This window comes from Falco punctatus, assembly GCF_963210335.1.
Source record: "Falco punctatus genome assembly, chromosome: 1".
NCBI lineage: Eukaryota > Metazoa > Chordata > Aves > Falconiformes > Falconidae > Falco > Falco punctatus.
The window spans coordinates 122,114,781-122,129,191 of record NC_137580.1 but is presented as its reverse complement, the minus strand read 5'-3'; the positions used below and the strand labels follow the sequence as shown (position 1 = coordinate 122,129,191).

Genomic DNA, 14,411 nt, shown 5'->3' with positions numbered 1-14,411 from the left:
CTCATGAGAATCAAAGGTATGTAGGCCTCTCAGGATGTGAACCAATACAGGAAGGGTGTCAATCTGACGGTGGTATACATCCTCTATGGTTCAGATTTTGCTGACAAAACTTAAATAGCTACCAAGCAGCACTACTGAACACCGAGAAACATTCATGAAGTGAGCCAGAATTTGGCTGAAGGATTCAATCCAAATACCAGGATAAAAGTTGCCCTGATGATAAGGTATATTTTGATAGTAGTAATTGTAACGTTTTTAAGTAACTGACTTAGAGACAAACAGCATCCAAGGTGCACGTGATTCATGAGAGCATGTTACGTGTGGAAGCAGAAAGAAAAGCCTCCAAACACCAAGACCTCCACAAGTATATCCCTGCTACAGATAAGAGCAACTCGAATGAAACAGTCATGACAGTACGTAAGTGAGATTTGTTTACTTTCCAACAGAAATAAATTGATAACCTAGACATGTGCAGCAGCTGGTGAAATCAGACACACACATGACAATTACACCTCCAGTTCTTTCCTTCTATTTGGTTAATGATTTCTTTTCACATGTTCAGAACAGCTTGCAGACAAAAACTACCACAATTTTCAACAATTACTTCAACCATGTCGCACTGAGAAAATTGAACAGATATGAGAGTTTGGAAAAGTGTTTCTTCAAGCTGGTGATGAGTCCAGTCCAAGAGAAAGACTAGCTTTTCAGAGAGCAGCCACAGATGTCAGGTCTTGGGGTCTGGACAATCCATGCCCTGATTTTTTAAGTGCCAAGATACCAACAGCTAAGGTGTTTCAAATAGACACCCAAACCACAGCTGTCCAAGATTTTAACTGAAAGCTTGTTGTTTAACCTCCTCAAAAAGGAGATATGCTGGTTAACTTCAAATATGCTGCACTCTTTCCTAGTTTTCTCATTTAAGTACACAGTTGAGTGATGCAGGTGTTCACAAGGTCAGCTTCCTGCTCCAATTTACTCAATTTGTGTGGTGCTCAAAAAAATGCCTCAATCACCAGACTACTACCACCTCAGAAAACCCTTCATCTAACGAGGCAAAAAACAACCAGGTTTGCTATGTGAATTAGAATTAGAGTAAGGCATTGTAACAACATACAGCTAAGGAACATGGCACAATCTTGATTACCTGGCTTATTAACCTTATCTGTTATGCTCTTCTCTTCCAAGGGAAATAATCTTCACTACAGGGAGGAGATTTAACTCCTCATTTTTCCATGTATATGTACTGATACAGAGGGCATGCCCCTAGACAGGGTGACAAAAGCCATGCTATGGGCAGTCCCTTGTGACTAACCTGCCTGGGTAGCTGTGATCCCTGGAGAAGTCTGGCAATCAAGAGTGGGAATTAAACAACAGTGCCCCAAGGTATTTGTACTTTTAGTCACCAAAGTCTGCACACTCTTTACTGGTCTTCAGAGCAGCGACCACCACGCAGCTCAACAGGGCTCTTAATTCCAGCCACCCTTCTCTAGCTGCCTGGTCGCAGCCAGTCATTACTCCACCCTCACTGTGCAGTAAGCAAAGAGAAATGGGCTACTCCATGGGGCTAGCCCAGTATATAAAATGGATACACCAAATTCAATTATCTCAGAACGCATGTGAAACACAAAAAACCCACTGAGCAAATACATATTGCTGTGAAAATTTTACTTGGACATCCATGTGACGCTGTGGTGTGCTTCAAACAACAATGAGCTCAGCACTTACGGTTATTTCTAATCTGTATCTGATTTTTAACCCTCCAAAAATTAAGCTCAAGGAAATGTCTTAGTTTAAAAAAAGAAAGGGGGGGGGGGGGGGGGGGCAGGGAAAAAATTTTGCAATATTTCCCAGTAAACTTTCTCCAACTTAACCCTGAGAAAGGAGGAAGAAACTCTAGTGTCTTTTCAGAGTTTGTGTTTTTTTTTTAAAAAAAAAAAAAAAAAAAAAAAGAGACACTTCATATAGTGCATGCCACTGCCAGACCAAACAGGCTTTCAGGGCTCAGATAGTTTACCTTACCACAAAGGGTATCAAAATGTGTTGACGCTGTGCTGGAAACAATGTCGGAATGTAGAGAGGTTCAAACAAATTTGCAAATACCCGAACAATTATGTGTGTTCAGGGGTAGAGGGAATGGGACGCTAAGGGAGCTGGGGAGTCCACCCAGCAGCGCTGCATTATACTGTGAGCGTGTTGTGTCATTACAGCTTTATTCCGACACACCCATATTTTACAGCACACAATGTACTGTACCATTCACAATGCCAAGAAACTCAACATATCTAATCTGGCAGAAAAACAAAGTCCTATCAGGTTAATCCAATTCTTAAATTGCACAACTTTGAAAAGCCAATAGGAACAAATCTTCCCCTAGCTTGTGCTCCCCCTAGTCCTCCTCTCAACACACGTTACCCTGCCACGACCTGCTTTTCCTCTTTGATCCCTCAACACTTTTAGCCCACTCTCACTCTCCCCCCCATTTCTCATTCACTGCTAACCTACCTCCACCCCAGCCCCCTGTGGCAGAGTGGAAAGTTCTGCTGATTAGCGCAAGCCGTGAAAGGCAGCTTTGTGTGCAGTGTCCTGGCCAAAGCACGCTGTGAAGAATGAATGGCAAGACACATATACAAGGTCACTTGGACACCTGCCCGCATGTGATACTGCAATAATTGTGATAACAGACCTCAAATGTGAAGCTGGCTGACTGCAAGGTGGTTTCAAACAAGGCAGTGGAGCTGGGGTGCTTCTGCTGCTCAAGAGGAGCAAGATACAGCATTGCAATTGTGTAAAAATTCAGAAAGTTTTCTGGTAAAATAACCATGCTCTACTTTGGAGAGGACCAAGATCATCCCATTGCCTGACTTCAACACTTTCAAGATCTTGCCTACAGACTTTACAGTTGGTTTTGTAACTCCTTAAATGAAACCTTGGAGTCTCAATATAATCAGAAGACTCCAGGAGACAAGGAATTTCAAAGGAAAAATAATGGTGGAAAAAAGTTTATGTCACTATCCCCCCCTCCTCCCAACACACTAAACCAATTAAACCTGGTTCCTTGCAGATTAATTTCTGAAAATGAATTGACATCTCATAGTGTCTGAAAGGGTGTCAGCTTTCCCAGAAGCATTTCACACAGATCAGGCATTTTAAAGGTCCTATGTAAATTTGCTGATGTAGAAAACGCACATTTGCATTACAGCTTATCCTGCTCAGTTGCATATTCCCACCCTATCCACTCATCTACTTTCATGAAATTTTAGGAATGCAATCGTTCTTTCAGAATCACAACTTTCTTGCCACATTTGGTTAAAATCAGCCAATATATTCAAAAACCATGAAGCAGGAACACACCAGAGACCTACAATGACTGCATATGGTTTGTTTTCATAGGAAACGAGGTAAAAGAAAATACCCTAATACTCATCTATCACGGAGAGCAACAGAGCTGCAAGAGTTACAGGCATGAAATGGCCAAATGCCCCACGCTGCAACGAGGGGCCGCAGCTGCAGGGATTACAGACGTCAGTAACATCTATATTTCCACTATGCAGCACAAAGGAAGAGGGAACAGTGGCATGTCTGATTGCTGCAGGGTCCTTCAAATTAAGTCAGTTTAACCCTCTCTGTTTTGATGAGGAACAGAATTTATTTTTGAGTGCTTAGTTCCTACTTACTAAGCATTAGAAGCTAAGCATGCAGCTGTTTTTTAAGCTGACTTCTTGCTGGAGTAGGACTCATTTCCAAATGTTGAAATGGTGCGTTTATAAAATGACAAAGTTGTTTTAACTCACCTTCGCTGTTTCAATGCAGCCCTCTTGCTTTGAGATTGTGTTTTATATTCTGCAGCCTTGAGTAATGTACTCTTCCACAAGAAGGTTTAGTGCTATTATTTCCGTAACCTCAATGTGCTCAAAATATTAATTGCTCTGTCAAACAGAGTTCTGCAGGAGTATTTTGTGTTTAGAAGTTTCATATTATTGTTCCTTCTGTTTTTCAAAATGCAATCTACAGTTTCCTTCCTCACATCCTTAGAATCTCAAATTATAAGCAGTTACTAATGGGACTGCATTTAATTCCTGGTTTGAGTGCTTTCATCTGCATCATGATTGCCAAGTTACCAGGTCACCTCAAATATAGCAATGTCCACATACAAGAATTAACAGGGAGCCTCACATGTAGAAGTAAAGATCCAACCATCACCACACAAAGTAATGGATCTTGCTACAGACAGAACCCTGTTCATTCATTTGTTTATTAAATTCAGGAGTACCAACCAGTTCTGTAATGAATTACTTAATCTTTGACCTATTGTCCACAGCCATGTTCCAGAACAAAGAATTTATAGCAAGCTGAGCTCCCTAAGGCTAACTGGGAAAGAACACACTTTTTTTCCCCAAATCATTCTCCTTCCTCAACACATCTTTGCCAAACTATGTATTTTCACCTCTCTGCTTAAACACCTACATATCTAAGGATGACATTTTGTTACAGATGAGTTACTGCTATATTCACTCTAGCTTCTGCTTGTAGTAAATACATGCTAATACATTGATCTGCAGCTCCTGTCAAGTCTTGTTTCAGTAATAATCTAGATTTGCATTCCAGTTAATAAGGACCTGAGTTTTCTAGGTCCCTAATCAATTTGGATTTTTTTATTTCCCCCTACAAACAGCCATACACCAAAGCACAAGCAAGGAGCTTCAAAATCCTCAGTGCCTGTTTTCATTAAATGGCAAATATGAACAAGAGAATAATACAAGTAAGATGAAGAGCTAAAGCCGTTTCTCTCAAAGTTGAGAGAAGAACCCTGAAGCAAGAGCATGCCACATCAGAGAAGCTAAACCATGGCGCTGGGTGGTACACAATGAAAATCTGGGCCAAATTTAGCCCTGGCAAAATTTAGTTCAGAGAATGGGGCAGGGAAGCATAACTGTACAAGTTTCAAGCATGTCAGAAATGTGAGAGGTTGAACAATAACTTGCATTCATTTAAAACTTGATGGATAGCACCTCACTTATGCAAAGCTAAAGTGCTATGAAGAGCTCCAAGAGAAAAGAGAAAGAAAAAAGAAGAAAGAAAATGGAAAAAAAAAATGTTGCAACACACACTGCCTTACGTACCTGTGTTAGCTTTCCCCACATTAGCTTCAAAGCTCTCAGGACCAAATTCAGCTTTGCAATAAATACAGTTTCTTTAATGCCATTTCTTCATTAAAAAAAAGGTGATATAAGCTACAAAATCTGTCATGCAATCATTTTGACACAACCTTGCATTTTACAGTTTCTATACTGACTCATTATGTATAAGTTACTCCATTAAACGCAGTAGATTTGAGGTTTAAGTAAATGGTTTTTTCAGAGCTTTCATTATCTACTTAGCATAGAAGAGATCAAACTACAGTTTTTCTTGAATATCACTTAGCTGAAATACTCTTTTCTAATCATCAGTCTTCTGTGGAATGCAGACAAAATATGGGAAATATACATTTGTTATGAAAGAGACTTCAAAAAAAGGTAAAACTTATGATCATGTTTCTGTGATATAAACACTAAATAGCTCCATAGCATACTGCCAGCCAACCATGCTTCTGATTTCACGATGCTCTAAAGTCTTCTTTACTAATGTTGAATATGTCCTTTCATCCTGAGAAAACTCCACTGGAGCAGAGAGCTGCTGCCCCTCTTAAAAAAAAAATAATAATCCAGAAAGATGAATGACAAGAGAGTGAATGGTGACATTTTGCTGCTCCACCTAGGAGCTGATGGAGAGCAGTCAACAAGCTGCTGGCCTGCTGAGAAATACTGAAATCAGTAAGACCACATGAGGAGTAAAGTACTCATTGCTTAGATTAATTGGGCAGAATCTGGCCACTGCTAGCTCCCACAATTGCCAATCTGCTGTCATATAAATATGTAGAGATTGAACAATCTAATGTGTTGCCTAGCAGCTTCATCTAATCAGATAATATCAATGTCTTCTTTGTATACATCTCCCGATGAGGTCTTCTCTCTTAACTGTAACACATTGTTTTATAAAAGACTTCAGGGTGTACTTGCTTCTTGAAAAAAAAAAAAAATACATCAAATCACTGCACTAGAGAATCATTCAATCACTTTCCAATGCACTCTGAGATGGGAAACAAGGCTCCAAGAGAGACACTCTGCTTTTTCTAGATAATTGCAACAAGTTCAACACTCAGACATCCTTGAAACATCTAAGGAGACAAACACCCCTACTTGTTCCCTCTGCGTATCCTCCTCCTAGCACTGGATAGCCCTGACTTGCCTAAGTAGCTCTGTGTGGAAAGCATTATTCCCAAGTCAGGCCAGGTGTATTTTAAAAGTACAGCATAAAACCCAAGATGTTTCATGCTGTTTACTGTTTGAACTCTGAATTAACTTCAAGTTCCTTCATGCAGTCAAGCAATTATTTAACCAATAATCAACATTTAACAGTGAATATTAAAATTAGATCTCCTGAAGGAGACACAGTGTTCTTGCTTCTAGCATTAACAAGGCTTCTGTGTTCAGCACTTTTTCCCCGTTATCATGTGACAGGCTATTTTTAATATTTGCCTGAATATATTTTGCATCTCCTTTTGATCCAGAAAGGAGTTGTGCGACTTGTCTGCATATTGCATTTTCCTTGCCATGGCAGTCCAGAGCAAAGCTTCTCCGTTTCACTGCAATTTCGGCATCGGCTGGTAATGGCAGAAGCAAACAGCCGTGTGTGCGTGCCTGCAGCTCTAGCAAAAGCCATGCTGAGCAGGCTGCACAGGGGACTGCCACGTGCCTGAAGCACATGGTCATGCAGGCAACAGCCATCCAGAGCCTCACGTGAGAGTCAATGTGAAGAGCAGCTCTCGGTACCAGCCTGCCTGACGGTTTAGCTGGTCATTCCCATGTTGTCACATGGGAGACCAAAGGTCAGGAAATTCCCAGCTCCTCTTGGTGCTGGAGGTAGAATCCTTCGACTCCAAAAGAGGGGGCTCACACTGTGGCTTATGCACACCTAGTAACGGCTTGTAAACAATGATTAAAGCTTAGGAGCAGATTCCAGGTACAAGCTGGCTGCTGAGAATGCTGCCTTTCACACTACAAAGGCTGTACTGGAAGAGGAGGTCACGTTAAGAAACACAAGGGAAGGAAGACTGCAATAAAGGGAGTGTTGCACACACACCCTTTTGTGGGCTGCCCGGTTCACCAAGTCATCCCCAGTATGCACTTGAGAGGCTGCATGGAGCAAGAACAAACCTCTCCCAATTGCTGCTGTGCTTGTCGCAAACATGAGTTAAAAGAAAATGCCAAAAACCACCCAATCATGCCTAGTGTCAATCATTACAGTTCAGTGTCTATGGAAGAAGTTGAAGGTAATGGATACTGTGCTCTAGATGAAATATCTCAGCTGAATAAATAAAACATGGCATTTAATAAAATCCTTGTGTTCTTGAGGGGGTAGGGCGGAGTAAGTACACTTCATATGGAAACAATTTTCAGCTTTTTGATTAACATACCCCTAGACTTGCAGATACTGCATAGAGGTGCATTTCTGCAGCAGATTACAGAACTTGTTTTGCCTTTTTTTTTTTTTTCTCCTTAAATAATCTTTGGCTGATCCTTTGCAAGTAGTTTAAGGCATCCAGGCAACACAAACTGAAAACCAGTGTCACAGAACGCAAAGAACGAGGGAGTTTCTCAAAGCCCCTGACAGCCCTGTGCTCCTTCAGGAGCAAAGCAGTAACAATACATGGGTTATCACTGTGTCAGCAGCATCCGCACGACACAGCCCTACATCCAAGGCTTTGGTAGCAAACAGAAAACTCTGATCTAAACCACAAAATCCCAAACACCTTCTAATTAGGGCCTTCCACCAGACGTAGCTGATGCTTCTGAACTCTAATTCACTCCGTTCAAACCCTTTACAGTAGCTGCCCCATTCACCCAAATAAGGCCGACACAGGGAAAAGAGCCAGGTAAAAGCAACCACCAACCAGCTACCAGCAAAACGTGAACCTCCCTTTACATACAAACAGCTACAATTACTCCAAATTTCCTTAAAAGACTCCACAGTTAAATGGAGATTTGCATTCCACCAAAAAAACTAGCAAAAGACAACACAAGGTGAGTAACAGATGAAGAACCACAAAACAGTGTCTGAAGTAACAAAATTAAAGGTTAGCTTCATAAAACCTGTTTTCAACCAATTAACCAGCATCCAATATAGAGACTGAAAAGCAGTTTTAAATGTGTCTACACATTACAATGAATGGTGGTCTGCAATGCTAAAAATACATTAAAATACCATTTTTTATTAACAAAATTGGTACTGTGAAAGAGAAATAAATCGCATTCCAATCTTACAACAGCCATTATCCTGTGTCCCTCCTCTTCAAAAGAAAACGCAGTATTTGCTATAGGTACATTTTCTGAACAGATTTATGGGAAAGTAGATGCTTGCTTTATTCTTTGCTATAGTCCAGAGAACAGGGACAAACTAGTGAGCCTAAACATTTTTCCATCAACCAGACAATCCGAGCTGGAAATACTGAATTAAGTTAAATTTATAAGAAACCTTTTTTTTTTTTTTAAGGTAAAATAAGAACAAAGTCAACAGTAAGGATTTTTGTAATGTCATGCTTAGAGTCAGGGTCAGCTCAGCTTTGCTGAGCCTGGCGACACTTCTCAGTGAATGCCAACGCAGATTTCAAGATCTCTTCCAGAGAGGGTATAAAATACATATTTGGGCAATACCATTAGCTTCTGAAGTCAGATAAGGCATGTATTTCAACACATGTGCAAAACAACCTTTTTATGCCACTCTTCTATAAACCCTCTACATCCAAGACACACCATCTATGTACACGAGTCACATGCGGTGTTCCACGTGCACATGTACATCCTCCCTGATACAGAGTACACGCAGGTATAGTTCTGACCAACTGCACGTGATACACTGATGCTAAACACTGCAGAGCCACTTAAAGTAGGGATGTAAGCAGTACAGGGTTTGACCCCTCTTTCAGCCCAAGTCCACACACTCAAACAGGCTTTCATTGTAAGACAAAATTCAGAGGACACAACAATGAAATATTTTTAGAAGAATTACCACCACTTTAAAGATTCAGTTTTCCTAAAAAAAGTAAGATCACATGGAAATATTTTTTATTGAAATTGTATACACTATACTATTTGTTCTTGGGTTTATTACAACAATACAAATCACAAAGCCATGCATACTGGAATAGTAGCTAACACCAAATAAAAAACCCTTTCTTCATATGACAGTTTTAAAAAAATGTATTTTAAAAGTCTTAAGATATATTAACCAAAAGGCTCCATCATAATGATTTTAATATTTACTTTCAGACTAAATTCTGTATTTGAAAGCAGCACATTTGCCTTGGCACTTCTTATGACAACCTAAAATGATCATTTTTACTTCTACTAAAAATTTGGTTTTTAAAATATATACTGTCTTACATTAGAACTTTCTTAAATGCTAAACTCTAAGATAAATCTTCAGAACAGCTTCTCTAAGAAATATTTTTACATGGCAGCACATAAAAATTTCAACAACCTGATGATAAACCAGACTACTGTCAATTAAGTCATAGTGCCTATTTGTGAGGGGAGGGGGAACACTGATTTAAGAAATTGAATGAGCTCCCTTTTTAAAAAAACACACACCAAAACAGAACACACATTTAATAAGCAAATTACATTATTCTTAAGGCAAGATGACACGGGGAAAAGATACCTGCAACTTTAGATGTTTTAACCTACCCCAACAGGCATAACTTCTTTTACAACAGTAAAGCATGCAGAGTCTCTAATGAGAAAAGTTTGTAACCCTGAGCTGCAAACAGCTCAGGAAAAACTCAAAAAAAAAATAAATCAATGAGTTGAAAAGTCAGGCAGGCAGCTGATTACAAATAAAATCTGACAATCTGACAGGTGATCGTTAAAAGCCTGGCTCATAACCAGGCTCCTCTGAAAAAAAGAATGGGGCCAGATTATCTGCTTTTAATTTTATGTGTGCATATGCGACAGAAAAGGGTGTAGCATATATGCACTATTTTTAAAAACTGGATCAGAAAAAGCAAGGGATTTTTATATTCTGCTCTTGCCATCTGCAAATATACTTTAACTTTGGAAATCCTTACAAGTTATTGGTTAACTATGAAACGCCTTGAAACCGAAATACAAAACGAAGTAAAATCCACATACATAAAGTAAAAGTAAATTAAATCCTCGACTAAATACACACCTCTGACACGGGGACAAGGAGTCTGTTGACAGGTTTTGGGTGTTTTGGGGGGTATTTTATTTCTTTTTAACAAGAAAGGAATGTTGCAGACTTGTAAGACATCTATTTCACCCTCCTCCACAACTTTTGTCCTTCTATTTATTTATTTTGCCTCCTTATCAGATGATTCTGACAATAACTTCGCACGCTGAGCGTGGCAAATGATCAAGCAGAAGGGAGAGGAGTGGTTTCCTGCTGCCAAGAGCACACTTTGCTCTTGCAAACCTTGTATGAGCAGAAGAGCACAATAAATAAGTCACCCTTGGTCTTTAAAAAAAAAGAAAAAAGGCTAAGCTCCAAGTTTTCCAAACTTCAATGTTGACGCTATTCCACTGACCATGATCTCAGCCATGCCTGTGTCATGCCAGAGCTGCTACTCTGGACTCATACTAGTGGCTCTAAAGGGATGATTTCAGGTGCTAATAAACTAATGCAAGGCTTCCACTGACATTAAATGGGTTTGAATCATGTATTAAAATCAGAACTTTAACTCCAAGATACTTTATCTGCCTACAGCTTAAGGTGACGGCAGATGCAAGTTACCAACTAGAGTTACACTCAGTTCATGCGGATATAAACACGATTAAAATGCAGCTCCAAAATTCCACTCCTGCCCCACACACTATAGAAAAATTTACTTTGCTCAATAAAGAGTAAGATTATGGCCAAAATGTCAAACAGAAAGCACTGTCTTTAAGTTTTAGCTTCAGAATAATTGACCACTTCTGTGTTCTCACATCAAATGCTGGCCAAAGGAGTATTCTCTTCTCCCTGTTCATTTAACACCATGGCATCTATGCATTCCTACTACTCCATTTGCAGTCTTTCTACTTGCCAATAGCTAGGCTACCAAGAAAGAAAGATAGGCAAGTTTCCTTGGAATTCCCACAGCTTCCTTGCATAATTTAAACCAAAATGCCAGTGCAGCAACTTAACAATAACCAGAGCTATTATTTTCATTTTTTGGAGTGCGAGTGACTTGAATCATATTGGAGCTCTCTAAGCTGCTTGTCAACCATACAGGGAGAATAATGATTTACACTAGGGAGAAAGGCTCATGCCAAAATCCGTAAGAAGTTCTTAGGGCTGATTTACCTGGTCTGACCGGGCTCTGCATGCAGTTCTGTGACACCATGCTTGGATGGACTGAAGTAGAAGCCCTGCTGCTGAGGTCCATGACAGAAGGTGATGCTGAGGTAGCTTGCTGGAGACCTGACTGGTGTGGGCTATGCTCGTGCTGGTTTGGGCTGGGTGGAATGCCATTTTCCGAGAGGAATTCTTCCAGGTCCATGTATTCCAACTGGAAAGTGTCTCCATCGTATGGCAGTGTCTTGTCCCATAATGTTGGGCCCAAGAAAGCTGACTGAGGGACTGTGGTACTGGTGCTGTCATCATCTAACTTCTTCTCTTTGTCTTTTTCTTTACCGAATGCTTAAACAAAACACATAATAAAGATGTAAGAGCTCAGTAATTAAAAATATTGGCTAGTACCACTTTCATTATTGCTGCTGCACTCTCAGTTTTAAGAAACAAATACTCCCTCCACATAAATAACTCCTTAGATTCACTCTGTTTAATAAAGAATTGAAGGGTCATGCCAACCAAGCACCTCTGATGGATCTAACTGTGTTTTTGAGATTTTCCTCTATTTTTAGTTAACAATCCCACTACATGCATGGCTTTAAGCGTCAGCTTCAATAAATACTCACTGTTAAGTCTGCTGAATACTTAAGTTAAAGCAAACTGGAAGCTGTTGCTGTATTCTGTTGAAAAGGAACAGCCTTAACCTAAAATCCCTGTAATTTATTATCCTGTCATACTTCTAAATAAAGGTCTCAGTCTTGCTAATCCTTACACAAGGAAAATAGTCCTCAAATTCAGTGCTTCTTAACATGTACTAACTTAAAACAGCAGTGAAGCCTGGCAGAATATGCACTGTGATGTGCAAAGCCAAGGAACAAGTCAAAGGCGGAAGGAAAGCAAAAGTTAAAATGATGATTCCCCCAACATTCCGTACACCTTTTTGATGGGCAGCACCCGATTTCTCTACAAGATTTGCAAGACTGTATGCCTTCGTAACTACCACGCCTTTGTAACATTTCTTTTTAACCACTGGCAGCAACCCCACTGAACTGCTAAGAGTGGCTTTGCAATGAAATTCAGGAAGCTGAGGATACAAACCGCCTTGGCTCTGCAAAACCCTTCACAGATTTCTGCTTTGAACGCGCATTTGAGTCACTCGAAATCCCAGGTGCGATCGCACCCGCACTGCCTCAGCTTTCCCGAAAAGTTTCAAGTTCCCGGGCCCGGAGCTCCCTGCAGCCGCGGGGCAGCCCGGCGGGGGCCGGGGGCGCACGGCGCCGCGGGCCGCCCCGGGGAGGCTGCGGCGGGACCCGGGCGCGGCCGGGGGGTGGGGTGGGTGGGGAATGGCGGGCCGTGCCGCCCCCCCGCCGCTTCGCCTGAGGTAAATCGCGCCCTTTAATTTATTTTTCCAGGCGGCCGGAGCCGGTGGCTCCGCAGCGATGGAAAAACCGAGCGCCTTCCGTTAGGTCAGGCCGGCTGCGGCCATCGCTCGCCGCCTAACGTCCCCGAAATCATCCCATTACTTAATCGCCGCGGGGAGAAAGTGGGGAGCGAGGCAGCGGCCCCTGAGGTAGCGGCAGGAAGGGGGCTGCCATTTCGGGGCGCCTGCCCTCGGGGACCCGGGGTGCGGAGGGGTGCGAGGGGGCCCGCAAGCGCCCGGAGGGGCAGAGCCGGCCCCGGGGGGCCGGAGGAGCGCGGGCTGCCCGGGGAAGCCTCACCGTCTTCGTGAGCGAGCGGCAGCTTGAGCGGGTTTTCCAGTAGGGACTTCAGCACCCCGTAGGTGGGAGGTAGGAAGGTGGGGTTCAGCGGGAGCGGCCGCGACATGATGGGCTTTGCCTCGGGGCAGCTGCGCGGCAGCGGTTCCTTCCCCTTCCTTTCGCGGGCGCCGCTACAGAGCGCGGTGAGACGGGCGCCGGGCCGGGCCGGGCAGAGCCGAGCCGCGCTGGCGAGGGGCGCCCGAGGGCCGCCGGAGCAGGGGCGCGGGAAAGGCCGCTCCGCCGCGCAGCTCCGCCGCCGCTGCCCGCGCCGCTCCCGCCGCCCGCTCTGCGCCGCGCGCTCCGGCCGCGCGCCCATGTGCAGGCGCTGCCGGCGCTGACGTCAGGCGCGGCGCGGCCCCGCCATTGGCGCGGGGGGCGCGGCGGGCGGCCCCGCCCCTCCGCTGCGCCCCGCCCCGCGCCCCCCCCCCCCCCCCCCTCGCCGGCGCGCGCGCTGCGGCCGTTACCCCGGCGGGCGGGGGGGGCGGGGAGCCGCCAGCGCCTCCTGAGAGAGCGGCGTCGGTGAGGAGCGCGGCCGCCCCGCTGCCCCCGCCGCCGTCTCCCCGGTAACCGGGAGGAATGTTAATGAGCGCTGAGCATTTGACCTCGCTCGGTGCATCCGAGCGTGAGGGCAGCGGGGAGCGCGGCGGCGCCCCTGAGGGGAGCGAGTGGGCGAGCCCCCCCCGCGGCCGCCTGAGGGACCGGACAGTGCCGCGGCCGGAGGGGCGGCCGGGGCCAGCCCGTGGGGGGCGGCCGTCAGGCTGCCCTGGCGCCGGGGAGGCCGGCCCGGGTGCTCCTGTGATACACGGCTCGGGGAACCGGTTCCCGGGCCCGTGGGCGCTGCGTGCCGGAGCGGGCCTGCCATACGCCCCGTTGCCGCAAGCAGATCGCTTCCCTCACCAGTTACCGGGACGAGCAGGGGTGACAGAACTGCCACCACTAGCAGGAGGCCCACCAGCATGTCCCAGTTCTGTGTTGGAAAGGGCTTCCCGCTTGCCAAGTTCCTCACAAGTTGGGTTGGCTTCCCACCGCTCAGGCCTGCAGCCGCCCTGGCAGGCCGTGGGCCCCACCGCACAGACTGCTCCAGAGCTGCCATCGTGCTGGAGTAACTTCAGCCCTTCAGGTGCCTGTAGGCATCTGTATCTCCCTGCTTCTCATCATCCTTTTGGGATTTTTGGATGGCATTTTGTATAGCTTTACAATCTGTATTTAGTGTTCTTCAAAAGTCAGTTCTTCTGCCAGTAACAAATAATCATAAATACTCACTAC

At 44.2% G+C, this 14,411-nt stretch overlaps 1 protein-coding gene across 1 annotated transcript in view; it reads right to left on the bottom strand.

The window, feature by feature from the left end:
- Positions 1-13,556, bottom strand: part of HLF (HLF transcription factor, PAR bZIP family member) — a 37,531-nt gene extending 23,975 nt beyond the window's left edge. Inside the window, 4 exon segments of the mRNA XM_080394620.1 lie at positions 11,401-11,736; positions 13,107-13,318; positions 13,320-13,374; positions 13,377-13,556. Coding sequence (XP_080250746.1) covers positions 11,401-11,736; positions 13,107-13,318; positions 13,320-13,374; positions 13,377-13,461 — 688 coding nt within the window. The 5' untranslated portion in view covers positions 13,462-13,556.
- Between the last annotated feature and the right edge of the window lie 855 nt (positions 13,557-14,411).